The sequence below is a fragment of the Phoenix dactylifera genome, chromosome 9 (genome assembly GCF_009389715.1).
Source record: "Phoenix dactylifera cultivar Barhee BC4 chromosome 9, palm_55x_up_171113_PBpolish2nd_filt_p, whole genome shotgun sequence".
Taxonomy (NCBI): Eukaryota; Viridiplantae; Streptophyta; class Magnoliopsida; order Arecales; family Arecaceae; genus Phoenix; species Phoenix dactylifera.
The window spans coordinates 13,857,372-13,884,920 of NC_052400.1; the positions used below are offsets into that span (position 1 = coordinate 13,857,372).

General features: G+C 38.6%; 5 protein-coding genes across 5 annotated transcripts; 3 read left to right on the forward strand and 2 right to left on the reverse strand.

The window, feature by feature from the left end:
- Positions 1 to 136: 136 nt before the first annotated feature.
- On the reverse strand, positions 137 to 860 carry LOC103701876 (16.9 kDa class I heat shock protein 2-like). The gene has a single exon (XM_008784095.4). The coding sequence runs from the start codon at positions 778 to 780 to the stop codon at positions 310 to 312; it is 471 nt and encodes a 156-aa protein (XP_008782317.1). The 5' UTR covers positions 781 to 860; the 3' UTR covers positions 137 to 309.
- Positions 861 to 2,770: 1,910 nt separating this feature from the next.
- LOC103701877 (probable calcium-binding protein CML18) lies at positions 2,771 to 3,566 on the forward strand. The gene has a single exon (XM_008784096.4). The coding sequence runs from the start codon at positions 2,848 to 2,850 to the stop codon at positions 3,382 to 3,384; it is 537 nt and encodes a 178-aa protein (XP_008782318.2). The 5' UTR covers positions 2,771 to 2,847; the 3' UTR covers positions 3,385 to 3,566.
- Positions 3,567 to 6,334: 2,768 nt separating this feature from the next.
- On the forward strand, positions 6,335 to 7,177 carry LOC103701878 (18.1 kDa class I heat shock protein-like). The gene has a single exon (XM_008784097.3). The coding sequence runs from the start codon at positions 6,471 to 6,473 to the stop codon at positions 6,939 to 6,941; it is 471 nt and encodes a 156-aa protein (XP_008782319.1). The 5' UTR covers positions 6,335 to 6,470; the 3' UTR covers positions 6,942 to 7,177.
- Positions 7,178 to 8,889: 1,712 nt separating this feature from the next.
- LOC103701879 (peptide methionine sulfoxide reductase-like) lies at positions 8,890 to 11,879 on the reverse strand. Its single transcript, XM_008784098.4, has 5 exons — positions 11,162 to 11,879; positions 10,978 to 11,081; positions 10,768 to 10,893; positions 10,363 to 10,646; positions 8,890 to 9,588 (listed from the first exon to the last, which is right to left on the reverse strand). The coding sequence occupies exons 1-5, from the start codon at positions 11,280 to 11,282 to the stop codon at positions 9,450 to 9,452; spliced, it is 774 nt and encodes a 257-aa protein (XP_008782320.2). The 5' UTR covers positions 11,283 to 11,879; the 3' UTR covers positions 8,890 to 9,449.
- A 3,388-nt stretch (positions 11,880 to 15,267) lies between these two features.
- LOC103701880 (nicotinamide adenine dinucleotide transporter 1, chloroplastic-like) lies at positions 15,268 to 26,227 on the forward strand. The gene is made up of 9 exons (XM_008784099.3): positions 15,268 to 15,547; positions 15,656 to 15,751; positions 18,510 to 18,616; positions 20,572 to 20,620; positions 20,753 to 20,865; positions 23,276 to 23,370; positions 23,469 to 23,557; positions 23,649 to 23,743; positions 25,653 to 26,227. The coding sequence occupies exons 1-9, from the start codon at positions 15,478 to 15,480 to the stop codon at positions 26,049 to 26,051; spliced, it is 1,113 nt and encodes a 370-aa protein (XP_008782321.2). The 5' UTR covers positions 15,268 to 15,477; the 3' UTR covers positions 26,052 to 26,227.
- The last annotated feature ends 1,322 nt before the right edge of the window (positions 26,228 to 27,549 follow it).

Here is a 27,549-nt window from a genome sequence, read left to right on the forward strand (position 1 = left end):
ATGACCACGGATTACGTACGTTATATGATGGAAAACAGAGGAAACAGAGAAGCGTCGAACTGCTACTTTAAAATCTTATCTACCCTGACGCACCTCGGTCTAGCCATTGACGAAAGAAAATAAGAAGACAAAAATGTGACTTAATCTGGAAATACAATATTTATTTCATTGGAAAAAGGTAAACAGCTCCACCAGATTCACACGAAGTTCGAAACACGGCAAGACAGGCACATACATACGAACACTGGAACAAACACACGTTAAGGATCACCTTTCTGTAATAGACCTTAGGCTGGTACTGGTACGAATTCAGCTGGAGATCTCAATGGCTTTCACCTCTGGCTTCTTGACTTCCTCTTTGGGCACGGTCACAGTTAGCACCCCGTTCTCCATGGATGCCTTCACCTGATCCACCTTGGTGTTCTCCGGCAGCCGGAAGCGCCGGAGGAATTTGCCGCTGCTCCTCTCGACACGGTGCCACTTGTCGTTCTTCTCCTCTTTCTCCCGGCTGCGCTCGCCGCTGATCTGGAGGACCCTGCCCTCCTCCACCTCCACCTTCACCTCCTCTTTCTTCACTCCCGGGAGGTCGGCCTTGAAGACATGGGCCTCCGGAGTCTCCTTCCAGTCGATGCGGGTGTTGGCGAAAGCGGAGGTCTCGCTCGCGAAAGTGGGGCGGGACTCGGTAAGCGAGCGGAAGGCGTCGAAGGGGAAGCCCTGGAAAGGATCCCAGACGTCGAGGGAGAAGGGGTCGAAGATGTTGCTCCGCCTGACGATCGACATTTTGCTTGGATGACGGTGGGAAATTAGCTGGAGAGTTTGAAAGCTTTCTTGATGGAATTGCTCCTCGTTGCCGTGGTCGGAATCCGACCTCCATTATTTATAGATTCAGAATCGACAGGCCTCGAAGTGTCTAGAGTCCGCATCCGTCTCCTTTTCTTACCTATGGCGAGAGCGTCGATAGCTCTGGAATCCTCGCACGAAACCAACAGCTTTCCAGAAGCCTCTTTCTCACTGGTTCAGTCCAGGCCCATGGGCCTGGAGATGGGTTCTCCCGAAAGGGATCCAACTCCGAACACGTCCTCCCCATATTTTTTTTTGAGTTTTTATTTTTTTTATTTTTTATTTTATTTTCTGGGTTCCGGAGAAAAATCCTTTTTATAAACATGCAACACTGATGGGTCAGCTAGATTATTTTTAGTTTTAAAAATCTAACGCCTGATATCCAAGTGTTTCTGGTGGACCATGGATCCTCCAAGGTCTTGGTTTCTCCTAATCCAGATGAAGCAATAAATAAAAATCCAACCATACAACATCGAAAAAGAGATTCGGATGACTTTGCCGATCGATTTTTCTTTTGGGGAGAAAAACTTTGCTGATAGAATTAATACCGCATTAATGAAACATTTTAGGATTATTGTGAATTGACATTGTCCAAAAAAGTTTGAGTATCATATATGTAGGATGTACACTAAATGTTTGGTGTCAGTACATATCGATGAACAAAAAATCAAGTTGCTTGGAGATAATCCATCAACGATTTGATCGCTGCTCTGCTTTGATTTCAGATGGTTTACCATTGTGCTTCGAGATTAAATAGCATCCCTGAATGATCAAGATGACATGTGGATTATCAAACATATATCAATGTGGGGAACTTTTCTTCTTTGTAGAAAGGTCATAGAAATTCACTCAACACTGAATCTTAAGTCCCTCGATACATTCTACATAGATATGCAGCATGAATTAAGATATGCCAACATGCCAACTTGCAGACATATATATTATACTATTTAAGTTGATAGATGATTCTTAAGTAAGGGATTAATATCTGAACATGGATGGTAAAAGGAGATAGATGAAGTCATTCTAGCATAAGTATTCATTAGATATCACTCTAATGATAAATCCTTCTTTCACCCTGATCCAATTGTATGAGTGTCGTGATTAAAATACCAAAATGCAATTGCATAATAAAGGTTGGAAAAAAAAAAAGCTTACTAACCATGCCATACTATTTTGTGGTCTTGAAGCTCCTTTCATGGCACCCTTATATATAACATTTTTAGAAAACTAAATCATAAGTAGTTATCATTCTTTGAGGAGAGATAAGCATCTACTAGTTGAAACTAAAAGTACATCTACTTGAGTGGGACTACAACCAACCTAACTTGCAATACATGTGACCAAGAAATAGTGTAGAATAAATTACAATTTTTTTTTAAGATTTACATTTATTACAGTTGCAATTAATAGTTTATAAAATCTACACTTATACTTAGTTAAATTAAATGCATTGATGAAATCATTTTATCTTATATAAAAGTTGAAATTATTCTTAGATAGGGAGGAGGATGTATATATATTTTTTATGTCCTTAGATGGTTATTGTGTCACTTAAGGTTAGGTTATTTTTAATTTTTTTTTTGGCATTTGAATTCTATTTAAAATTAATGATTTGACGAATTGTTTATTAAGTTATTGATTCAAAGATAAATATAAATTTCAAGAAAGTAAGTATAGATTTTTATAAACTATTAGATAATTTACCTCTAATCTCATAAAAGCTTTTTTAATTTACTTAATAGTATACTATAATCTAGTTGTAATCTAATGTAGCAATAAGTTTTCATCTCAGCCGAGATGTTGGCTGAGATATCGGTAATATTTTGAGCTATATTTTAATCAGTAATTATCCGATCTCCACCGCATCGAGAAAGCGAGGTCAATATAATCTTGTCCGTTAGCCGGTTACCATGAAAGGAAAGGACAATGGGAAACCGATGTATGGCCTACTAGCGAGAGACATCAAGCAAAGCTTTCGCCACGAAATAGAATAGAAATCTCCTCATGGCGGAACCCCAGGAGTCAGAGAAAACCTCGAAAATCGTCTCCACGAACGACGTCGAGCGGGTCTTCGCGCGCTACGACGCCAACGGCGACGGCAAGATCTCGCCGTCGGAGCTCGCCGACGTGCTGCGCGCCCTCGGATCCGAGGTCTCCGACGAGGAGCTGAAAGCCATGATGGCGGAGCTGGACTCCGACGGCGACGGCTTCGTAACTCTGAAGGAGTTCGCGGCGTTCCACCGCGGGCTGGGCGGCGCCACGGGAGGCGGCGACGGAAGGGAGGGAGAGCTGAAGGACGCGTTCGCGATGTACGATCTGGACCGGGACGGGCTGATCTCGGAAAAGGAGCTCCATCTGGTGCTGAAAAGATTGGGGGAGAAGTGCTCCGTCCAGGATTGCTCCAGGATGATCCGGTCCGTCGATTCGGACGGCGATGGAAGCGTGAACTTCGACGAGTTCAAGATGATGATGGCCAACGACGGGGAGAGGAAGGGCTCTGAAGTCGATACATCTCCGTTGCCGTCGCCGTCCTCCGGTTGATGTGGGATGTCGTAGTTCTAATTTCTTTCACAAGGGTTAAATTTCTCATGTCATTTTGAGACGTCTCTATGGTTTATAGCTTTGCTCTAAAATAACTGCCTTCACCATGTGTATTTTGGGGTGCCCCTAAGATTTGACTGATTAGTTACATGAATGAATGTTTGTTTCAATACCTTCCCTTTGTAGAGAAGGTGAGCTGATACTCGATAGCTTGGTAACGTTTTCTTTTTATTGAACCAGTCTTCAGAGTTTTTTTTTTCTTGTTTTTAATGAGGATTAGAGTTGCCCCATCCTAAATTCGCCCCACAGAGGCTTCCATATCCACCCACTCAACATATTCAAAAATTGATAATAAAGAAAAATAGAAGTACTGCTGTCATAAAATATTCATGTCATATAGATACTTTTGTCAATATTGCGATACTTGCACAATTAAAAAATTTAGTTCTAAAAATTAAGTATATTTCACAATTTTATGAAACAATTTGCAACAATGGTATACTCTAATAGACAATAGAAGAGCGCAAGCAATCCCATCTTTGAACTAAGCCACAATCATATTTAGAACCCCTAATAGGGCATCGGTATTATTTCATTTTCAACTCAGTATTTGTAACATGTGATAAGCATCAATATTGTTATATTTTCAGCCCATGGTGGGATATCAAGATTGTCACATTTTTAAAATTTGATGTGTCATTGATAAGTTCATTCTTCCAACTTATGGTGAAACAACAATAATATATGGCTAGTCAAAAAAGCTTCTAAGTAGAGAGCAAAGGTTTAGTTTGTTGAAATTTTAATTAAAAAAATATTATTTTTTGTCTCCTAAATTTTAGTTATTTTAATGGTTTAAAATATTTATTTTTTTTAAACGTCTCTTTCAAAGAAAACGGTGACTCTTAAAGAAATAATTTTTTAAAGATAAAATATTTTAAAAATATTGTGTACCTTTAGAACCGCGGAACCAGATAACAATCAGGTTCCTGTCATGCCTGCAGCAGAGTGTACAGGCGATGGTCCCTCCTTTCTATCAATGGCAAGTGGGATTGGATCAAAAACCCCGGAAAAAAAAGGGTCCTGCCCAACTATAAATGAATTGAGAGCAAGTAAATCACGATTTCATAAATTTTAGAATAATGCTAGGGTCTAGGGAGACGCCCACGGGGACAGGGGTTGTCTTGTCAGGACGACAAGTGGATTGGTGTCGCCAGCAGCAATAAATACGATAGTTGAATATTATTTAGCCAAGCCAACATTAGACGTTGCAATAATTTTTTTGCGCACCCGCAAACACTGCAAACCTTCGCGATGATGGGTTCCCACAACAGTGTATTAACTGGGATTTTGCTTGTATCCCATCGCCATCATTTTTTCTTTGAATTCAATGGCAAGGAGGGCCCTTAGAATTTCGACACCTCGATTTTTGAAGTAAAATTGTGGGCGGCTTGGATAGGCTAAAGTGGTGGGCAGCTTGGCTTACATTATGCACCATAGGTGCTCCAGACTCCTTTAATTCTATTAGAAAATGATTCGGCTACTGTAATCAGCTGGATCCGAGAGGAACTGAGTAGTGATAGAGAGATTCAACTCCTGCTCGAAAATATTTAGATGATAGTGAGAGAGAAAATGACATTTCAGGCTATATGCATTCCGTGAGGTCAATGGGACGGCGAACTGGATAGTTGTATATATAGCGAGCCACTCAGAAGGTACTTTGTGGGCTTGGGAAGAAAGAGTTGTCCAGGGCACTTGGAACCTATTATCTGCCAATTCTATTGGGTTTGAGTATATCGATCGGTACTTGTGATGTATGAAATACTTGTTTCAGTAATTAAAAAAAAAAAAAAAAAAAAAAAAAAAAAAAAAAAAAAAAAAAAAAAAAAAAAAACGGCATGGTTCTCAGGCAAAAGGGAATTTGTCGAGGCGACCCATTTTCCCCGTATCATTTTATAGCGTTGTCCTCACGTTTTAGCCTCATTGCCTAATCAGAAGAAAGAACAGCATTTGACTGGTTTCAATTTGAAAGATGACGGCAGAGTAACTTCTGACCTTCGTCCTCATGCTAAGTATATTTTACAGGTACCATTTGCTGGTCTTCAGGCATGGCCGGTAAGACCCTCGGTTGCAGTTTCCAGTGAGGGGGTCTCCTCTTGGTGGAGACTTCTTTACTACTGCCGGCAAGATTAGAGATGCCCACCCTCCGTCGTAGCCTGCAAACCTTCTTATTTTAATGTTGATGCTCGTATTCGTCATAGCTATATCTCTGACTTTCTTGTTGGCGGTGCATGGGATTATCAGAAGCTGCTGCGGGTTTTTGGCGAACGGTTGTCAAAAATTATTGTGCAGTTTCTATTTTCAGATTGGGGATAAATGATCTTTTGGGTTTGAATACCTAATACGCATGGGGAAGGTTCTCTTAGGTCAGCATATTCATTCTTTTCGAATAAGGCTGAGACTCCATGGTTCTACAGCGAGACGTAATTTACCATTAAAATATTCAAAAAAGTTCAGAATGTGACGAAGTTACCGTGACCTCGGTCTGTACACCGTCCCCCCCTGATTTCAATCGGAGTTTCTCCCACCCTGGTACTGTAAAATAAAGAAAAATCATAATTTTCCTCTCTTCTTTTATGAATGAGATGAATCGTCGCAAGCTGTTAGAAGTTTCTCGAGAGCAGCTAATAAACTGGACCGGGCACTAATGGAAGGCCCATATAACCAGTGCATGGGCCTTATAAATCTTACGGGCCTGGAACCATCTCCGGGCCGAGAGACCCGAGGCCTGACTTCCTCATCAAGTAGAGGGGTCTGGAACTCTCTGGCGGTCTCCATCCCTTGCGCCAGTGCGGTCCCACAGGCATCGATATTCTCTCACCAGGAAAGAAGATCGACATCTGGAAACTTCAAGACCTCTCCCTCTCCTCGGCTATAAATTGTTCGACCCCTAGTCCCGAACCCATCATCGAGAAGCACTTCCAATCGCCTCCGTGCTATGCGCTAAGAGAGTTCCTCGAGCGAAGTTTTCCAACTTTTCAGGTTCCCAACGCATCTTTCCTACTCGCCAATCATCAGAACCTAGAAGAATGTCGATCATCAGGCGGAGCAACATCTTCGACCCCTTCTCCCTCGACGTCTGGGATCCTTTCCAGGGCTTCCCCTTCGACGCCTTCCGCTCGCTTACCGAGTCCCGCCCCACTTTCGCGAGCGAGACCTCCGCTTTCGCCAACACCCGCATCGACTGGAAGGAGACTCCGGAGGCCCATGTCTTCAAGGCCGACCTCCCGGGATTGAAGAAAGAGGAGGTGAAGGTGGAGGTGGAGGAGGGCAGGGTCCTCCAGATCAGCGGCGAGCGCAGCAGGGAGAAAGAGGAGAAAAACGACAAGTGGCACCGTGTCGAGAGGAGCAGCGGCAAATTCCTCCGGCGCTTCCGGCTGCCGGAGAACACCAAGGTGGATCAGGTGAAGGCATCCATGGAGAACGGGGTGCTAACTGTGACCGTGCCCAAAGAGGAAGTCAAGAAGCCGGAGGTGAAGGCCATTGAGATCTCCAGCTGAGTTTTGAAGTAGTTTTTACCAATCAGAAAGCGCAAGCCTTGTCGTGTACTTTTCATATGAGACGTAGAAAATGTCAATGGTGTGATCTGCTACTACTGCTTGGTGTACGTATATACGGTGCTAAATTGTGCTCGCTATGTAATGGTGTATTTATGTAATCGCTGTATCTCTAAAAATGTACTTGGCTTTTGCTACAGTACTCTTAAAAGTTTTTTCCGTCCTTTTACTTCTGCATATTTCTGGCTGTCCGATTTTCGTGTGGATGGTTTTGATTTATCGTTACTATGTATGTATCATGTATATCCACATCTCTTTTGAGAACAAAAGTTATACGGATATCTTATCCACTTTATGAGACACCGCTATGTCGTGGATGCTATCTCTTCCCTATGTTTCTTCAACGTTCCAAGTCTCAGACATTTTTATTAAAGCAATAGCATGGAGACAGCATAACTTTCTTCTTAGCAAATTAATGCTTATGGATTCGCATGAATTTGAGAGGGCATGGTTTCGACATTCTCGTATGTATATAGACTTAAATGGTTAAATTGTTATTTGTAAGGGGAATATTGTTGAGTATTTGTACCCCTAAAATTCTGGATGTCCCTGAAGGATCTGGCCCAAGAGAAAAGGATAAAATTCCAAACTTGGGCCATGCTAGGGCCCAGTATGACTAGGCCAACTATTGCTTGTGTCGCGACTAAATAAAGATCAGTAGCAGTGATGGCTTACATGATTTACAAAAAATATATTTCTTGCAAATCAATTTTCTTTTCTTACAAGGGGATAATGTTGATGCATGAGCTTGCGAGTAGGGCTAGCGACAAGCTAGTGGCCACAACCATCTTATATACATAGGGAGGAGGCTTCAAGTTCAAACACTGAGGGGTGTATTTACAAGTATTTATGGGGATGGTTATTTTCTCAATTATATGTAGTAGTTGGTAACAGGTCCAGGATTATTCTCCAAAAAAATATGATTACAAGTTGAGTCATCTAAAACTAGTGCAAATGTTCATTTAGGGGCTGTTTGGATGCATGAATAGGTTCTATATGCATAACCATTCCATACTAACGAAAATTTAGGATATTTGAGATACCTAGAAGCACAATGTGAATAGCCCATGGCAATTTGCTGACACCCACCATTCCCAAAAGCTAAGATGATTTATTTGAATGAAAAGATGATTTAACTTATTCCTAAAATTCAGGGATAAATGGTTTCGCAATCTCCTCCAGTTGTTGAAAATGTAGAGGACCATTATTTTAAAACCCAGATCATTAATCAAATTGGAAACGGAACTGGGTCATAGGCTACTGGTTGTACCTATCTCCGAGTCATACAAGCAGCAGACAAAGCAAGAGCCCACTGATTGAACTTGTTAGCATTCAAAACATTGAAAGGCATATATTTGTCAAGTATTCTTGGAGTACTTCTACTTGTATAACGTCTCGGATGGTGTTTTTTTATTTGAGAGCTCCCATTCTCCGAGTTTCCTCGAGATCAATTTCGATTGACGCGTGCTAGATGACGGAAGGAGGAAATGTGTGGGCTTTGTTATCAGAGGCCCGAATTCTAAGGTGGTTATAACTAGTAGTTGCCAGATCTTCAACATCTCGATCTTAGGGGTTGAGCTGAGGGCGGCGTGGGCCGAACTGGGCCATGCTCGGCGTGTGTTGCGGGCTAAAGTAGTACTGCTTGAGGTTGATTCGGCTACGGTTATTAGTTGGATCTAAGAAGGCGTCGATGGTATGGGTGGATGCCCTTGCTTCGAGACATCCGGAACATTATCTATGGCAATGTGGTCTTCCAGGCCAAGCACGTCTACAGAGAGGCCAATGGAGTTGCGGGCTGGTTAGCCTCATACGTGGCCAACCACTTCGGAGATACCCTTTGGCTCGGGAAGGGCTCCAGAATTTATTGTCTTTTGATCTTTTTGGATGTATCCGTATTAGAATTGTATGAATCATCCGTTTTAGCACAAACAAAAAAAATATTCTTGGAGAGGTAATTTTCCGCCATTTCTATAAAATGCTTTCTGCAAATCAGAAATTCTCTCCACAGAAAAAACATTCTAATGAGGAAAAAAATTCTTTTCGTAAACCATATGAGTCCTAAGAGTCATCTATCATTGAGATAGATCATATAGCAGCTAAGCAAGGCAGTAGTGGCATAGGATTTTGTAGCGTAGAAGTTGCAACAAACCTTCTCATGCTTACACATGGCAAATGTTTGGCGACCCCCAAATTTTGCTAATCTTCTGAAGCAAATCCACTAAGAATTTTTAGAATGGGTTCACCCTAGTTTCCATTAGAATCCTTGGTGCGCCCACAAAACCCAATGAGGTGCAATCCTGGGAGGCCAGCCAGCTAGAGGACAGTCCACCTTATTTGAAGGTGAAATCGCCGGCCAACTTCCACTCCTCTGACCTCCGGCCTTCCCTTATAGAAGTCTTTGATGCATACAAATTTAACCACTTGTTTTTTTTTTTCTTTCATGGAGTGCCTCTACACTTCCAAAGCCTGTTTCACACCTAATTCCTGCATGATTGTCTCCAAAACGTACTTGATTTGATGTGGCAACCGACATCTCACGGCGAACCTTTTCAGACCATCCACGACAGTGTTCTCATCACCACCAAATATTCTGCAAACCAATGCGAAATAAAAGAAATATAAGTAAGATGTGCTTCAGGGGTTGAAGAACATATCTTATTCTAAACATTTCAAAACTTCGAATCGTCAATGAATAAAAGGAGTATATTTTTTGGTTATTCAAGTATGACATTTGTCCCCATGTCATTGTCACTTATCTGTGAAACTTATCTTTTAGGCCTCTCCGGCTAAGCTTGTTTGGGATTCTATCCTTATGACTTCACCAAAGTCCCCCGTGGCTGCATAGGACTATTAGGATCCCCCATTATTGGTTTTTAACTTGACTGCATCTCTCTATTCTAATTAATAGAGAGATGAAGGATCATCGAAAGTGTTCCATCTAAGACATGTTTAACTATTAAACATTACAAAAAGCTTATTTACCCCCTACTATATTTCTTAAGGAATCACATGTAATGAACTGTCTTCTATTATTCAATCAGAAAAGAAAAGAAAAAAAAACTATCTTCAATTAAATCTACCATGTACTACCTTTGTAGCAATCCACACTGGCGAAAACTAGTATTAACTACAAAGATATAGTAATTCTTTTAACATTTGCATTATACTCATGAACTGACTACTTTCCACTTTCTTGTTCTTTATCTTCAATGTTCTACCTTTATCCCGAAAAAACAAAAAGAAAAATCGAGATCCAACTTTAGAATAAAACGACCAATATGATACCATACGGCTGGAGTGCAACAATCAGCTGCATGCTTTCACTGCAAGGATTAGAAAGAATGATCAGAACTGTGAAACATACCCATTTAGCTTGCAAGCAAGGTGGGAGCCAGCGAACTGCTCGGCGCTGCGGAGGTTAAGGCACTCACAGAGGCGGAGATGGCAGCTCTGCAAGTAGTACTTCTGATGGTGGCTCTCCGCAAGATAGAAGCCAGAGTTGGTGCTGGACTGGCAAGGCAATATTTTGGTGACTATCCTCCTGTTCAGCTGCATCTGCTGCTTAACCTTCGATTCTTGCGCTTGCTTCTTCTCCTCCTCATTCCCGTAAAAGATTGCTGATTGGTAGTGTGTGTTAACTCCAAAGTTCTGACAAGAAAAACAGCTATTTTTCATGCACCATCGATCCTAAGCGAACGCAAGATAATTTGTAGAACAAGTTAACATGGTCATGATCTGATTGTTCTGAAAAAAAAGGTGGTATATATACCAGATATTCCTTGTTTGTTGGATCATGGCTTGCCCAGAAGACCTTGCACAGAGATTTGTACGAAGTATTCCTCGTGTCGTACGTCAACTTAACAGCCTCGGTGTGTCCTGTGGTTCCTTCTGATACCTGTAAAACTTCTCCAGATCCTAATTCATGACCATCTTTCTTTCCAATGATTAGGATTCTAAGAAGTTAAAGAAAAACAACGACCTCTTTGTAACTAGGCTTCACACGGATTCCTCCATAGTAGCCCACAGCCGTCCTTACGACACCATCAACACGACCAAACGCAGCCTCAAGTTCCCAGAAGCTACCTATGATCATCATATATCTTAATGAAAACTAAGATCGATAGGAGGAAAAACGATAAGAAGACAAAAAACAGAAACTTCACCTGCAGCAAATATGGCCTCTTTAAGGAACTCCGGTGGTGGAAGATCATTCGATGTCATCTCCTGCTGGAAGGAAAAATCATCATGCATTTGGGCACTAGATTTGGGAAGAAGTTTATACATCCTAAAGGGTTTAAAAGGATGCTAACAAGTAGAGAAATGAAGCTTTTGAGCCCAGAAAAGACTCTCTGATGCTATATATATAATAGGCCCGAAGGTTTGATAGCATGAACAGGGAGAGTCTGGTCCTTGGTCTTTCCAAAACCACAGCCTGAGCTAAAATTTCGGGACCCACGCGCTCAATTGGTAGGAAAATTTGGAAACAGCATGTGGATTCCATTCCATTTCATCTATGGTGCTGGAAGTTGAGTCACCTGTTCAGACTGCGATAAGCGTCCACACTCCACACTGGGGCAAAAGAAAGGGCGAAATTGGGCCCATATCCACAAGTACGTACGTGAGAATGCTTGACTTTGGCTTCATGAGCTGTCCCTTGTTTGGCATCACCGAAGGCTAGAACCGTTCCGTTGCTAAAGAACAAAATGATACCAAATCAATTGAGAGTACCAACAATGAAAACACGACGACATATAAGTCCTCAGCCTGGTTAGGTCTTTCTATATTTGATTTTCTAGAAATGAAAGGTGATTTTTCTATCTTCATTTGATTGACACTTGAGGGGTAAGTTGAATGGACTTTGCTACGTTTGCCCAACAATCTCCCCGGAATGGATGAGTTCATTGAGCATGATATGTAGCTTTAGGGGTGGCAATCGGACTGGATCGGATTAGATGCAAGTCGAATCAAAAATTTATCAACTCAAACTCGATATGTTTATTAAATAAATCAAAATTTCAAATCTAAATCCAACATGTTTATTAAACAGGCAACTCGAGGTCAAGTCATGTTAAATAAGCTAAACATGTTAGACGGGTTTTTAATGGGTTAAATGAATTTAAGTAGGTTAAGCAACTTAAGCAGGTCGGGTTAAATGGGTCCAAAATAGGTTAAGCAGGTTTCAAATAGGTTAAACAAATTCAACGGGTCATGTTATAATCCGACCTAATTATTAAACTCGTCAAAATGGCTTAAATGGGTCAGAAATTTAAATTTGAACCCAATCTATTTAATAAACAGATTTAGATGGGTTAACCCATTTACGACCCAAACCTGTTTATGCTAAACTCAAACCTGTTTAAAGTGGGTCGTTCATGGGTTGGGTCATAAATTGCCATACCCACGTAGCTTACTTTTTCACATTATTTCTTTCAAATGAATAATGGTAGCCCCATCATTTGTTTAAAATGAAACAGGTATATCAATCTTATGGATTCCATGGCCTATGGTAACCCTTATTTTGCTAATACACTACGATGGAGCATGGTATATAAAAAAATTTCAGGGATCTAAACAGATTTGAGATGAATGAGAGAATTCAAGACTCCCTGGTTGGTTAAAAATGCAATTGCAATATATGGGGCAAAAGTTTAAATAATATCTATTAATTAGTCGTTGCCGAGCAATAACCGTATCTTCTTCATTTGGTTAAATTAGTATTTTAAATTCAATTTTTCATATTATCCCAAGAAAGAATATATTATTGCACTAGCAATGATAAAATCACATAATGTACTATTTTCCATTGGAATGTCTAATGAATGATGGTCATTATAACAACCAACTTTCTATTTTCAAAAGTTCAAGTAAGAGTTGGGCTCAAGAAGGCCCATTATTTATGCATAGCAACATTATTGAAACTTTGAGTGGTGGCCCATTATTTATGCATAGTAATATTATTGAAACTTTGTAACTACTCAAACCAATATACCAGCATAAATTTTAAACAAAATATATCAGTAATATTAATGGTAAAACTCTCGGTTGAACATATGACATCTCTACTTGTGATGGCCTCGTATGTGACATGCCAAAGCACTTATTTGCAACCATGCTTGAAAGACAATTTCCAAAGGACGGCCTGGATGACTAAAAGCAAATATCATTGGAGTCCTCTCACAGCAGGATTACAATTTTAGTCAGAAAAAAACCCGTAGTGAGATCTGATTTTTGACCTTCTAATATGCCCAGAGTAAATTAATTGCCCATGAAGTTGTATACAACATACTTGGCCAATGGTTATGATTGTGTTCATTGAAATGTTACTTCAGTCCCTAAGCTTGACTATTAGTTCATCTTAGAATGATTTGCTTTCTTTTTTTCTTAATTGGTAGTTAAAAGAGCTTATCACTTGATTTTGGATAATTCTTCTCTTCAGATTTTAAAAGTGCATGACCTTTTTTCCTGCTTTTGGATGATGAAGTGCAAAAAGTTTCGTATCACACATCTTAGAATTTATTCTACAAAACTTCTCGATCTTCTTTATCCAAGATTTTTAGTTCTTAGATTTTTGTTTTTGAATAAAATATTTGAGGAGGTCAGTACGTTGTTTTTCTTCGTTTTGAGCACTCATGATTTCATGCATGGTCATCTGCAAAGACCAAACTATTTTCAGATGTTTTAATAGTTATTTGACATATTATCCACAATGTTTTAATCAATATTTCACATCTATCAACAATTTTTCAAAAAATCTTAAAGAATGGATTAGAATTGGGGATCATGGTTGAAATAATTTTGCATAATTTCATCATCTTTTATGACCAGGACATTGCAATTGTAGAGCGCTGGTTAACTTGTTATCGATCCAAAATTGCTTGAATACAGAGTTATTAACATTACTTAGTATGTATAAAGTTTTATCTGGTTGTTTGTATTTGAACTGTTAAAGAAAACCATCAAAATATCAAAGCTCAACAAATAAAGGGGTCAGTCATATTTACCTGAGGCTCGTTTGGTTCGCGGGAAACATTTTTCCTCCTAAGAATATGATTCCTGAAAAACAAATTCCTAGGAAGAGAATGCCTAAAAAAGTATTTTTGGCATATTTGGTTGACCATGAAAAAGTGACAAATTTCCAAAGTGCTTATGTTTGGTTGGCCATCCACTTTTCTGAAAAAATTATGTATAATTCCTATTATGCCCTTAATAAAAATTAGATCTTTAATGTCTCTTTAATGATTCTTTAATGCTGAAGGGTCTTTTTGGAAAAATATAAAAATGGAGTGATTTCCGCCTCATAGAAAAGTAACTTTTCCATGTTTCTCATGGGAAAGACTTTCCCATGAAATATGGAAATCGTATTTCCATGGGAATACAACTTTCTCGTCTCTCTTCTTTAAAAACTCCAACTAAACAAGAGGTATCTCATTACTTTTCCGTTGACCACACTTTTCCCCCTCCTTTTTCCGCGAACCAAACGAGCTCCTAATGTCGGAGTTCCCTCCTATAGCAAGCTATTTGCTGTTGACTATATATTTGAACTTGGTCATCCAATGAATTAATTCACCCTTAGCCATGTCATGACCTTAAACCAAGTTAGCCATGTCATGTCAAAATTCTTTCCTTTGATTTGAAAACAAGTTGAATATTTCTTCTATGCATCAAAATTGAAACGCACCACCCAAACCCTAGAACGGTATGCAGACGGGCCTTCCAACCTTTTAGACCGTTGGGAGCCCCGTTTGATCAAAAGGACAAGTAGACCTGCCGGTCAAGTCCATATTGACCAAGTCCTAGACGTGCCCAACGGAACGGACCGGTGATTGGTTACGTCAGTTATAATTAAATCAGACCGTAGATTCCTTCCTTTGTGTGGATCTGCCGTTAAGAGATGATATAGATCAGATTTTTTTTTTTTATGATAAGATAAGACTTTTTCTTAAAGAGCAAAAATCCTCGCGTAAAACAAATCAAGAAGTAAATCCTTGCCAGTTGGGGTTGTATCTTTCACAAGAAGGAATGATTGATATTCTTTCCGACGTAGACCGTCGGATCTCTCTCCACACAGATCGCAAAGCATTTCAAACCTTCCACTCATCGTCTGCGCCGATCTTGGAGCAATCATTGCGCAAGCCAACGGTGGATTCGCACGAAGGACGGTAAATCCATCTTTCTCGCAAAAGATTCAACCTGGTCCCACAGTCTCCCAGAGGGCGGTTCTAGATTACTTTCTCGCCTCCTCATCAGTTGATAACTTTTGACTCCGGCCCAAAAAAAACGCGAGAGAATAAAGAAAGCGAGAGGTCCAATTTCTTTCCCTTTTGCCCTTTATTTTCTCCCATCTTTTGTATAATTTAAGCTAGAGCTCCAAGCTCCGCTGATCCCGCCATGCGAGCACACCTGCGTCCGCTCCCACGGAAGTTTTTCTTGGAACGAAGAAGGCAGCGGGTTCTTGGTTGGGCTTCGTAGAGATATCGGGATGTCTCAAGAATTCCATGGCCCGAGCACCCGCGATCTCCTCCGTAATGCCTGCGCTGGCGCCTCTGCTGGTTAGTTCTTGTTATTGATTTCAATTTGTCCGGATTTTTATAGTAATATTTCTGTTAAGTTTTTCTCCCATTTTTTTGGATCCCTTTTCTGAGAAATATGTGCTGCAGGGATGATTGCGGCCACTTTCGTGTGCCCGTTGGATGTGATCAAGACGAGGCTTCAGGTTCATGGGCTGCCCAGTCTTCCGTCCTCGGCTCGTCGGGGTATGCCTTCCTTAATTTTCGTTTTTTTTTCTTTAACTTACGGCATAAATTAACTGTTTTTCCATTTACGATATTGAGAGAGATGAATGGATGAGTAATTAGTAATTATAGTAATGAAAAAGCCGGTTGATTGAATTCATGATGTTAGAAGGTGAAATAAGTTAGAAAATTTTCCTTGATTTCCTTCTTATAGATCCACGTAAAACTGTCCTCTCATTCTACTCTCACATATGGACAGCTGGAGAAAACCTGAACAATACTAACATGGCTTATCTCGTCAATAGATATTTATCAACATTTTTGAATGTTGGATGGCAACTAAGTTGAAGTCAACCCTGTCATCCTAACAATGTAGAAGTGGTTTTGTACATGGTTGTACGCATTGTTCGTCAATTTATTGCCTTTTTATCGGAGACTTTTGCTGCATGTAGCTCAACTTTCAACTCTGTCATTGCTTCGTGCTTGCCTTAAGTTGTTCGGATGAAATGCTTAAAGCCCAGATGCAACCCAAGATGCTAAATTGTTTTCAGTTTGTATTTTATTCCTAATTTGGAAAATAACTGAAAGCACTTTTTTGGCCAGGCTTAAGATGTACCATACTCGATCCAAGTTCAGAGAACACGCATATTTTATTCCCCTATGTGGTTGACCCATAAGACATGAATATTAATATGCTTATGGAGCCTTGACATGTTAAAGAGATGTCTGTTGTTTAAATATGAAATTCTATAGGATTGAGGCTATGTCCCCAATTTTTCTGTAAATTTGAGTTGGTTGTGTCTATGGAGGCACATCTCAAAATTGCAATGTCTATTTGAGGTATTGGAAGCTGAATTGAAGACCTAAAATGTTTTAGTGATTACTTTTGGTTAGTTCTGTTGATAGATGCCTAAAAGTTGGCCTGAAGTCCAAAAACAAAATTGCAGTGGAGTTTGAATTCTTCTAGGATTTGATTTTGCGGTTTTAGGATGGGCTGACTCTTAAGAGGATTATCTTGGATGTTAGGTTTTATGGGAAGTTTTATAGTTATTAACTTGTTTAGGTGGCCTTATCTGTAGAGATAGCCTCACCCAGAATTTAAGATAAGGTTTTCTAAATTATTGGTGAATCACTTTCTCATGGCGAGTTTCATGAAACCCTATGGTAGATTAAACTGACAACCGTTAAGATATAATGAATCAACATGCCTATGAAACATAGATGTATTATTTTGTTAATGTGTTGGACCTGCACTTTTTTTAGGGCCAACTTGTACGAAGTTCTTTGTCTTTGTAATCTCGGTATGCATCATATATTAGAGGAGAACAACAATCTGTTCTTGATTGCTCAAATAAAGCATATTCCTTGCAAGTTTCTTTTTCCAGACAAATGAATCTTAGAATGAGACCGTATCTCTTGCCCTGGTGAAATTCATAAGTCACATCATTGTCATTGCATTGTTGATGATGAAAGATTTATTCAATGAGTACTTTTTCACCTAGTTCTCCTCTTGGGGATTGATGGGAAAAACTGTTGTATATTTCATTATAATGCAACTTCCTGTTATCATTATTATTAGTGGTGAACTCAGATCAGCTATTGAAGATCTATAACCCATATCAACTTCTGGACAATTTTGAAATTAAAAAGGATGTAGTACATGCTTAAACTCTGCAGCTTTAATGGAGGTCGACAAAATTGAGGGAATAAAACCCTCAAAACTATAAGTCTAGCCTACTGAAATCAGAGGTCAGTGCCTTATCTTTAATACCTGTTCATGAAAAAAGGACATATGTTATCTCAATGTTTTGATGACCTTCTAGGAGAATTATGACAAAGTGTAGGAATTGGATGACATAGGAACTCACAGATCTGAATCAACAACTATGCCATGACAGAATAAAAGAAGATGCTTAACCACCTCCTAAAATTCAACTGTCTAACAGAAGGATTAGAGGAATTGACAACTGAGATGACTCTTCTTGCTACTTCTTCCTCAAACTGAACAAATTCATACATATACACATACATTTATGCATGCATACATGATACACACATCGGGACACAGATATGCATACACACCTAAATATGACCCTTGGTGTTCGTCCTACGAGCATGGCTCTGTTGAAGACCATGGACTTCACGGGATCAGTTCTTGGAGAATTCCCATTTCAGCTTGGAAAAGTGAAGATGAGTACACCGTTCTGAATAGAATTAATGAATAAACCTAATCTACCTTGTACTTGTCTTTAGAAAATAATAATAGAAACCCTAAAATAAGCATGATTGAATCTTCACTCTGCATTTCCAATTTGAAAACCAAATTTAACTGGAATGGATTTCTTTCATGAAATTACTTACAGGCACGAGATATTCTTGGATGTGTCTCTTTGTACTGGTGCTTCATGCTAAGCCATCACAATCCTGCATCATTTAGCGGACACAAACAATAGCATAGAGTTATAGAAAGCATCTGTGTTGCCTTTTTATTTTATCCACACGAGTGTAACTGCATCACATCTTTTACTGTTCTAATTATCTCAATGAGTCCTACATGATCATGCTCCTGAAAAATTGCAGCTAGTCCTTGTATTTATCACCAATTTAAAGAATTAAATGCTTCAAATTTGTTTATTTGTTACACTGCATCAGACTATAAAATAGACTTACACCAACAAAATATACTTGATTTATTAAATTATTCTTTGGTTTCTAGTCATTGATTTTTTTTCAATTATTTAAGATTATGAAATGCTTGTATTTTTCCCCCTTAAATCAGGAAGTCTTATTGTCTCAAGCTTGGAACAAATAATAAAAACTGAAGGCTTTAAAGGAATGTACCGAGGTCTTTCTCCAACAATTTTGGCATTGCTTCCAAACTGGGCCGTGAGTAATTTTAGCTTGCATGCTAGTTTGCAATTACTTTTTGCTTATATGAATCCAGACATATGAAATATAACTATGACCATAAACCAAGTAATGTGTAGACATCTTAACCCAGATTGCACCTATTCTATAATTGTGATGAAATATTATGCTGAGTATTGTCAACCATAATTTCCATATGTGTAGCTATTAATGGCTATATTGTCCCTGTCTTATGACAAATTCATGGAGACAAAGCTTGTTGTTGCAAAGAAGTGGGGAAGCTGAATTCAAGACTAGTTTAAGAGAATTTCATCTTTCGCAGATCCTCCTTCGAAGAAGTTGTTGTGTTAATGTCTTGTAGGTTTGCTTGTAGCAATAGCAGGAAAGTCTTGAATGTTTTTGAGTGACTTTGCTGGCTAAACATTTCCTTACACGATCTTTATATCGTAATGTAATTGTTAGAAGCATTTAATATCAAGTAGAATCAAAAGCCAGTTTCACAAGGTAATTAATTGCAAGAATCAAAAGAAATATTGGCCTAGTGTTTTTTAAAGTGCTATTGATTCGAAATAGTGTTTTCAGTAAAAGTAAAGAAAAGTTATATATTTAGTTAGTAAAGAAAAAAGAAACATTGGTTACTGAATGTAACTAACAAGGCATGGATGTAATAGAGTTGATTTGCAGGCTGAGTGGTTTTACTTTTAGTCTCTTGATAGGTTGTTACAGCCATATCAAATGCTATCGATACTTAAATTTAAGGTGTTTTGCGGCTTGTTTCAAAAATTTCTGGTTCAGTTGCATGATAAGAAGTCACTTATTAACAAATAAATAAATATGTGAATGAGAAAATATCTATATACATTTCATGGCACCTTGCAAGATGAAATTTAAGAGTTGAGATTTATTTCTTTGGTGCATTTGGCCATGTTGAGAGCATGGCAATAGCAAAATTGCAACAATAAGTTTTTAGATTATTGTTCCTTCTAAGTTCCATAAGGAGGAAAAATCCATACTTGAAATCTTCATTTTGCTCAAAACAAGCTCCCCAAGTTGTAGCAGGATGCCAAAAGTGACAATCACTTGCTTCAGCTTTTATTTGATAAAACTGGTATGACATAGTTTAGATCATGTTACTTTAACGAAGCAGTGTATTAGGGTTGTAATGATTTTTCTTTGTGGAAGTTCCATATTGTGCCTGTGATGATTGAATAAATGAAATTGCTTTCTAATGCATCTATCATGGCTTGCATTGTAATTGTGGTGTCAGACTTGCATGTATTTCAAGGGTTGGATTATTGATCATGCATTTTTACTCAAAAGAATTCGTTATGTTGTCTCAAAGTATCTGTCATTTAGCTAGCAGGAGTTAGGTATGAGGACCACATCTTCATGGCATTTATGAGGTGATTTGATTGACCTAAATATTAGGGTCCATGGAATCTTTGGCTTCTCTAAACTCTCATTTTTTTCCTTTCTTGTGTTCTTTTCTTCGAGTACACTGCATTGGGATAGACACCATATGAATGCATTCTAGAGTCACAGTATGGTGCTGCCTCTCATTATCAGGAGGATTATCCCGAACAATACTAGACATCGCACTATGAACAACAGGGATAGATTCAGTATCCAAGCTACCATCATATTGAAGGACCTGATTATGATGGGACCTAGAAATATACGAACGCCATAGACATTCTATGGGGGATTAGTAGTGAGTTTGATATAGATAAACTCATGAATCATATACATAGTTTCTCCCCATAGAGTACACTAAATAGGGTCAATTTATCATAAATGATTAAATGATTCATGTTGTATCATTTAAAGATTAAACGATTTCTAAATAGACCTGTGGTAAATATGTTGATTCATGTTATATCAGGATACTCTATTAATTCTGCTGTGGTTTTACTTTGTGGCCCCAGTAAAGATATACTGTCCATTCTTATAGACAATGTGATTTCATGTTGCAGGTATACTTCACTGTTTATGATAAGCTCAAAGGGAAACTTCTTTCACATGGTTTGGATAATTCTTTAATCATTTTGGTTGAGTTATAAGAACATGTATTATGCTTAGTCTCAATATTTTATGTATAATGACATGCAGTAAGGTTGGTGTAACCCTAATATGCTTTAACATGTGGACATGCAGCTGACATAAATAATCAATTATCAATAGGAGCAAACATCATTGCTGCCTCAGGTGCAGGAGCTGCAACAGCCATTGCAACCAATCCATTATGGGTTGTTAAGACCAGACTCCAAGTATGTTTTGTCTCCATGTCTTTTCTCTTCATTAATGTAAGCCATTCTAAATCGATGAAAAATTCATTTGTAAAGCTGTTTAACATCAACTAATGCTTTTATATTTTATAGAAGTTTTATTACTCTTTGCCATCTGAGCATTTTATGCTCCTTTCTAGGAGAAGGCATTATGTATTAGTGATATAAGCTTTTCTTATAATAGGTATCTTATTTACAAAGAGAACTGGAATGAGAGAACTAGCAGGTGGATTTTTTTCTTTTCATTGATGAGAAAATTTTATGATTTTAACTTTTTAGATTACAAGCAATATAAAAATCATTTATTTTCATTGCATCTGGTTATGTTCAACATAGTTTATTTATCTCAAATAGTGCTACATTGTTAAGAAGTTAAGTACAACATGTGCCAGTGGATGTATCCCGCCATGTGATCAGCAGAAACCTAACAAAGGCAAATAAGCAAGCAATTTAAATTTAAACATTAGAAAGATGCACATGTTTGAATGCCTTAAGTACAATAATCTAGCAATGAGGAGCATTAGTCCAATATAAGGGAGCCCCTGTTAGAGTTATGCTTCATAGTCAAAACTCATTTTGATGGGGCTTGGAAGATATGCATTTTGGTATTGGTAGAATCATCATGCACATGCTCAAACTATTGTTGCTTCTCTGCCACTTCATAATCTATAGGTTCAACTCTTTCTGTGTACTCATTTTCAACCTTTGTCTTTATTGTTGTACCTCTACTTGAGCATCCTCATCATCATCATCATCATTTCCATTCTCATTTTATGTGTTCTGGCCTTTCCCCCTTTCTATCTGCCTGATCCATAAAGAGTTCTTAACAGCCTTTTTCTTATAAATATTCCATCAACTCTCAAAGGCATGTGATGATTAGACATCAACTTAAAAGCACTTCACACCTCATCCACCACCTTATATTGTATCAGTCATGTCTTTGTCTATCATTTCTTTTGGAAAAATTGGTCCAAGATAATGTAACAGATGGCACCTACTTATCTACTTGCTATATGATTCAGGTTTCATTTCCCTTTCGATTTTCACAAAATTTATGTTGCATTTATGCTACATTAGTTGTAAAAGTTAGGCCCTTATCCTTCAGCTTTTTTTTTTGTGTTGTTGTCGTCTCAGGTTTCTGTTTTTTTTGGGTTATGGGACTCTTTTTACAACATCAGTCAACAACATATCACATGCAAAAAATGTACATCTTGGTGCCTCCTTCAGAATAGCATTCCTAAAGTTACAAATGACATGTGTAACATGTCTTGGGGTTGACTCTTGGTGTAGAGTGTAGACCTGCATCAATATTGAGATATCTCACCACAACCATCCCTCCTTTGCATACATCCTAGGTGATATTATTATATTATTTAGTATTCCTTCATGCCTGGTGTGTTACTTCTGGGCTGCTCTGTCATATTTATGTTCCAAGTTGCTAAAGCAGTGCGTGCATTCTTTCTTCTTTAGAAATATTTCCTTTAGTTGCATAACCTCATTATCTTTTAGCAAACCATATAAATCTCTGTTATTGCACCTAATCCAATCCATACTTATAAAGTTGTTCCACCTCCAGGCTAATTTTAAGGTTTTTCCCTCACTTTTTTGGCCTAAGCTATCTAAATCGCCATAGGCTTCAGAATTTACTAGCTTTATTGCCTCTCTTTCCCAATGTCTTCTAAATTGTATTTTACCATGTATTTGAAGCATTCCCCCTTTTCTTTCATACACCTTTTTCCCCGCTCCTCCATGCTTCTAAAAGTTTGATGTCTCTTGATTTCATGATATTATAATGGGTGCATTTTTCAGGTCATTGTTTCCCTCTAATCATTCTTTATTGGAAAAGTTAGTATTATGTTTCTTAAAAAAAATTCGAAGTTGGATCAAGATGTGTTGATGGCATGCTAAATCAAGGAGTATTTCACATATTGCAAGATTTCTACTTTAGTATGTGTAACTGATCCTTGAGCGGCTGACCTAGTGAACTAGCATTCAACAAAACTTGGCCATGTTTTCATCAGTTTTTGGAGTATCAGATGGGGAATTCTTCAAGTTGAATAGTCAGATTGGAGGGGTAGATTGATGAAAGCATTTATCATAGCTAGAGGGGATTTGAAGGGACTGTAATTTTCTATATGGGAACTTTATATTTTGGACACCTCTTCTGCAGAGGGAAACCAAGTGGGGTATCATCTATAAATCAAACCTAAATACCTAACATGGCACACACACTTCTGACCTAGATTAGACATGGTAGCTATTCATTCTGAGTCTTTTAGTCTTGTGCATTTGCCATTTAAAGTCCAAACAGAACTGGAAGTTTGTAATAACAGGCATGCAGAATGCATATTATGGTCTTCTTAACAAGGGGAACATTTTCTTTTGGCAATAGACACAGGGAATGAGACCTGGAGTTGTGCCATACAGAAGCATAATGTCTGCACTAAAAAGAATTTCACATGAAGAGGGCATCCGAGGTTTATATAGGTGAGTTGATTGTCTCTAGTTTAACTTGATCACACTGTTACCTTCTTTTCAAACCCATTGAGTAGTTTCTTTATATTCTGGTTCTCCATGGTTGACAGTGGTCTTCTTCCTGCCTTGGTGGGTGTTAGCCATGTCGCCATCCAGTTTCCAGCTTACGAAAAGATAAAATCATACTTAGCAAGAAGGGGTAAAGGAATTTTCTTTATCTAGACAATTATCTTTTTTTTTCTATAAAAAAAACATTTTAATATTATACTGAAGCTTTTTTATATGCTCAGATAACACAACTGTGGATAAGCTCAGTGCCGGCAATGTAGCTATTGCTTCCTCACTATCTAAAATACTTGCCTCAACAATGACTTATCCTCATGAGGTATGCACTCTCATCATTGTTTTCATTATGGCCCATCAAACTCATTTCATTGAGGTCATGAAATGAACAAGAACAGATATTACATGCAGACAAAAATCAAAATTAAAATCCAAAGCGAAGATGTTTGAAGAATTTAAAGTTCTACCATGGAAGCTAGCAAGGCCGAAAATTCTACTTGTTTTCAAGCTCCTTCAAAAGAGTGAGCTCTGTCTTTTCTTCAAATCTGAACGCCCTTGCATTACTCTCTGACCAAATTCCTGCTAGATGACCATTGATGATAGATCCCAACCCACCCTAAGCTTCTCCTTAACTTGCTTCAGCATTCAAGCTTCCCCTTATAGAGGGAAGCGATGCTGGCCATCCCATAATAGATAAGTTGCACTTAAACGCCAACTATATTTTTTGCACAAAAGAACAATGTAGAAACATATGGAAAGCAGTTTCTTCATCTGCATTATGGAGGGGGCAGGAAGGTTGACATGGCTAAGATTGCTTAGGAAGATTGTCAGAAGTTAATAATTTAATTTTCACAGCTAACCCGAGGAAAAATTTTGACCTCCCCAAGCAGAAGTCTTCCAAATGATTGGTAAAGCTGCCAACAACAATCCACCAAAGTTGAAGAATCTGTAGTACAATTTACATCAAAACACTGCATCGGCTGACCATCGCCATCTGACCTGATCTAAAGAATTTGGTCTTATGTGGTCTAGAATTTGTATGAAACTATGCCATATATCAATATGATCTTCATCGCAGTTATTCTTGAGTCAATTGGCAGCCTGAGAGAACCATCCTTGTTCTTGAATTGAGAAGCCACTATCACTTGCTTATCCATAGCTTTATTGAAAATATCTGGGAATAATAGGTCACATAACTGGTACTCAGCAATCCATCTGATCCAGAATCTATAGACCTTTTGTTACCAAGAATGAATGAGATGCCATATACAAAAAATCTCTGGCCTTTAGGACATGCTTTCAAAAGGAAGAGGGAGAAGATAGTTGATTATAATTTCCTACAGCCACCTTCTCCTGTAATAGGATTACAGGGCCAACCTGACCCAGATGAAATCACCATTGCCAAGAAGCTTCTGCCACCATTTACCAAATAGTGCCAGATTTAGATCTCGAAGATCCCTGCGATTTAGACCGGCAAACTATGTTCCCAATTGACTAAACAAAAACTTCCAAAATTTTATTGGAGCCCTCCAAGAAAAGACTACATAGTTTTATTAGTCCTATTCATTACCCAACGAGGCATCCAGAAAATGGACATTTAATATAAAGGAATGCTGGACAAGATAGAGTTGGTGAATATTAGCTTTCCACCAATAGATAATTGTTTGCTTCATGCATTCATTATTGTTTAATAATCTTTTTATCTCAGCATGTAAACTGCATGCAGACTCCAAGTGGAACTGGGTAGTTCACACAAGACGTAAAGGATTGTTGTCTCAAATTTGTGGAGAGCATGCTTAAAACTGGTTGTGGCTGGTTAATTGACAAGTTCTGGTATTTGTAGTTTGTAAATGTCGAAGGAAGGTTAGACTGCTCTGATCTTTCTATTTTTACAGCCATGGATGATTGGGGAAATGCCTATTAATCTATTATTTTCAGACATGAGGCCTAATCCTGGAGTGCAGTCATTTATCTTGAAAACTAGGACTTGGGTCATAAGCATGAAATTATTTCATGTCCCAAATTAATAAGAGAGGTGGGGGTGTTGCATAAAAGTGAGGAAGTGGGATAGGGAAAGGAAAAGAGCATAGGTTGCAGGCCCAATCCCGGCGGGATTGGAAAAAGGTCTCTTGGCCTATCCGACTGGAATCGCTGGGATTCTGCCAAACAGGCTCTAAATCATGTTTTCTGTTCTGTTACTGTGTCTCAATTTAATTTTATTCCTTCCTCAGGTTGTAAGGTCCAGGCTGCAGGAACAAGGCCATGCACGCAGTGCTGTAAACCATTATGCTGGTGCTCTGGATTGCACTAAGAAGGTCTTCCAAAAGGATGGCATCCGTGGCTTTTACCGTGGCTGTGCCACGAACTTATTAAGAACCACGCCAGCCGCTGTCATCACTTTCACCAGTTATGAAATGATTCAAAGATTTTTGCGTCGAGCTTTTCCACCTATGCAAAACCACTCAGGAGCTTGCTCAGAACCTTTGAGTCATACTAAATCAAAGCAAGTTAGCGTTAGTACTGGAGAGAAGAAAGAGGATAGTAGTGCCCAGACAACAAAACCAATTGGCAAAGAGAGAACTCACCGCAGGAAGCTGATGGTTCCTGTTCCTGACAAACTTGTTTGGTAAATGTAATGCATTTTAGTGGAAAATGAGAGAAGTCCTTTAAAGGTGTAATTTTTTTTAAATAAGTCTAAATTAAATATTTTTTTTGTCATTGTTATATGGGAGAGGAGCCCCCAATCTTGTCTGTTTCATAACTCTTCTTGAATAAATAGCCTTGAACTAGTCTATTCTGTCTTTCAGAGTTTTCTTGTACATTAACGAAAACTCAGATTAGCAGCCTATAGAGCCAATCATCATACATGAACAGCTTGATGCTTGCCTACCAGAAATGAATGTGCACGACTTTGGAAACAATCAAATTCTGTTATGCAGCAACTTTAAAAGAAAACCTTTACCAGTTGCGAATTGTGATTATTTTTCTTTGTTACGATTTAGTTTATATACTGTAGAATTGAGATTTGATTCTCTGTCTAGACTTTCTAGAGAGAAGTTGTATGCCATCCACTATGATTGGATGCTTTCAGGCATGACATTAGAGCTAATGGAATGGAACCGTACAAGGGTTGTTATGGTCTCAAGTATGGGGTTGAATCCGGCGACTTGCTGCTGGTTATCAGGCATTATGGTGGCTGTCGCTTGCACTATCAAACTGTCGGCTTTGTAGTTTTTAAACGAGACGGGAGCATGGGAAGACCCAAAGCGGCTCCGGCTCGAAAGCTTAGAAGGTCAGATGCTGCTCCTGGAGAAAGGCTTGTCCTATCTGTCGGCCTCTAATTTTCGAAGCTTAAGAGGGAATTGTATCTACTTTACCGACTATTTTGATGCAGTGACGATTTAATCTTCCTTAGTTTCAGAGGACAAAATGTACAGCCATTGCTGAGTTTTCCACTACATAAAGAACTGTGGCATCTCCCGACCCCTAGTCTTTGCTAAATTAATGGTTTCTGACAGCGAGAAGTGACCTTTCAGTATAACCTCTACGTCTTTGTGACGAGGGAGGATGGTTTATTCTATGTTAGCTGCTTGGAGGTAAGAATTGAATAATTAATTAATAAGCTTGGATGTAATATTAATTATGACATTCTGAATTCGTTTATAAATTTGCTCTTTGTTATGCTCCTCTCAAGATGCTGACTCATATTTCAGTTTATTCATTTTGCAATGCTAGGTTTCGTCTGCCATAGAAGATGGCACCAATCCGTTCAAAATGTTGATCATCATGGGTCCTCGAATCTGAGATACTACCTTTCTCCCATCCATCAGGAGCAACATCGAACTGGTAAAGGTATGCATCAAATTATAATCAAGATTGCATCCGATCTCAGATCCTGATAATTTTTTTCCGACGAAGATGTAAACTAGTTGAGAATATGCGTTTATATGTCTTCTTTTGTTTTTCAAATTCAGAAGACCTGAAGGCTTGAGGACCAGTTAACAACATGGATAAAAATTCTTCCATGTAAAAGTTGTTTTAGATTATGCAGATTACATTGTTGTCAAATCTGTCGAACTTTGTAAGATTTTATCTTGCTGCCCATGCTGAATTTCTAGGACCCTTAAT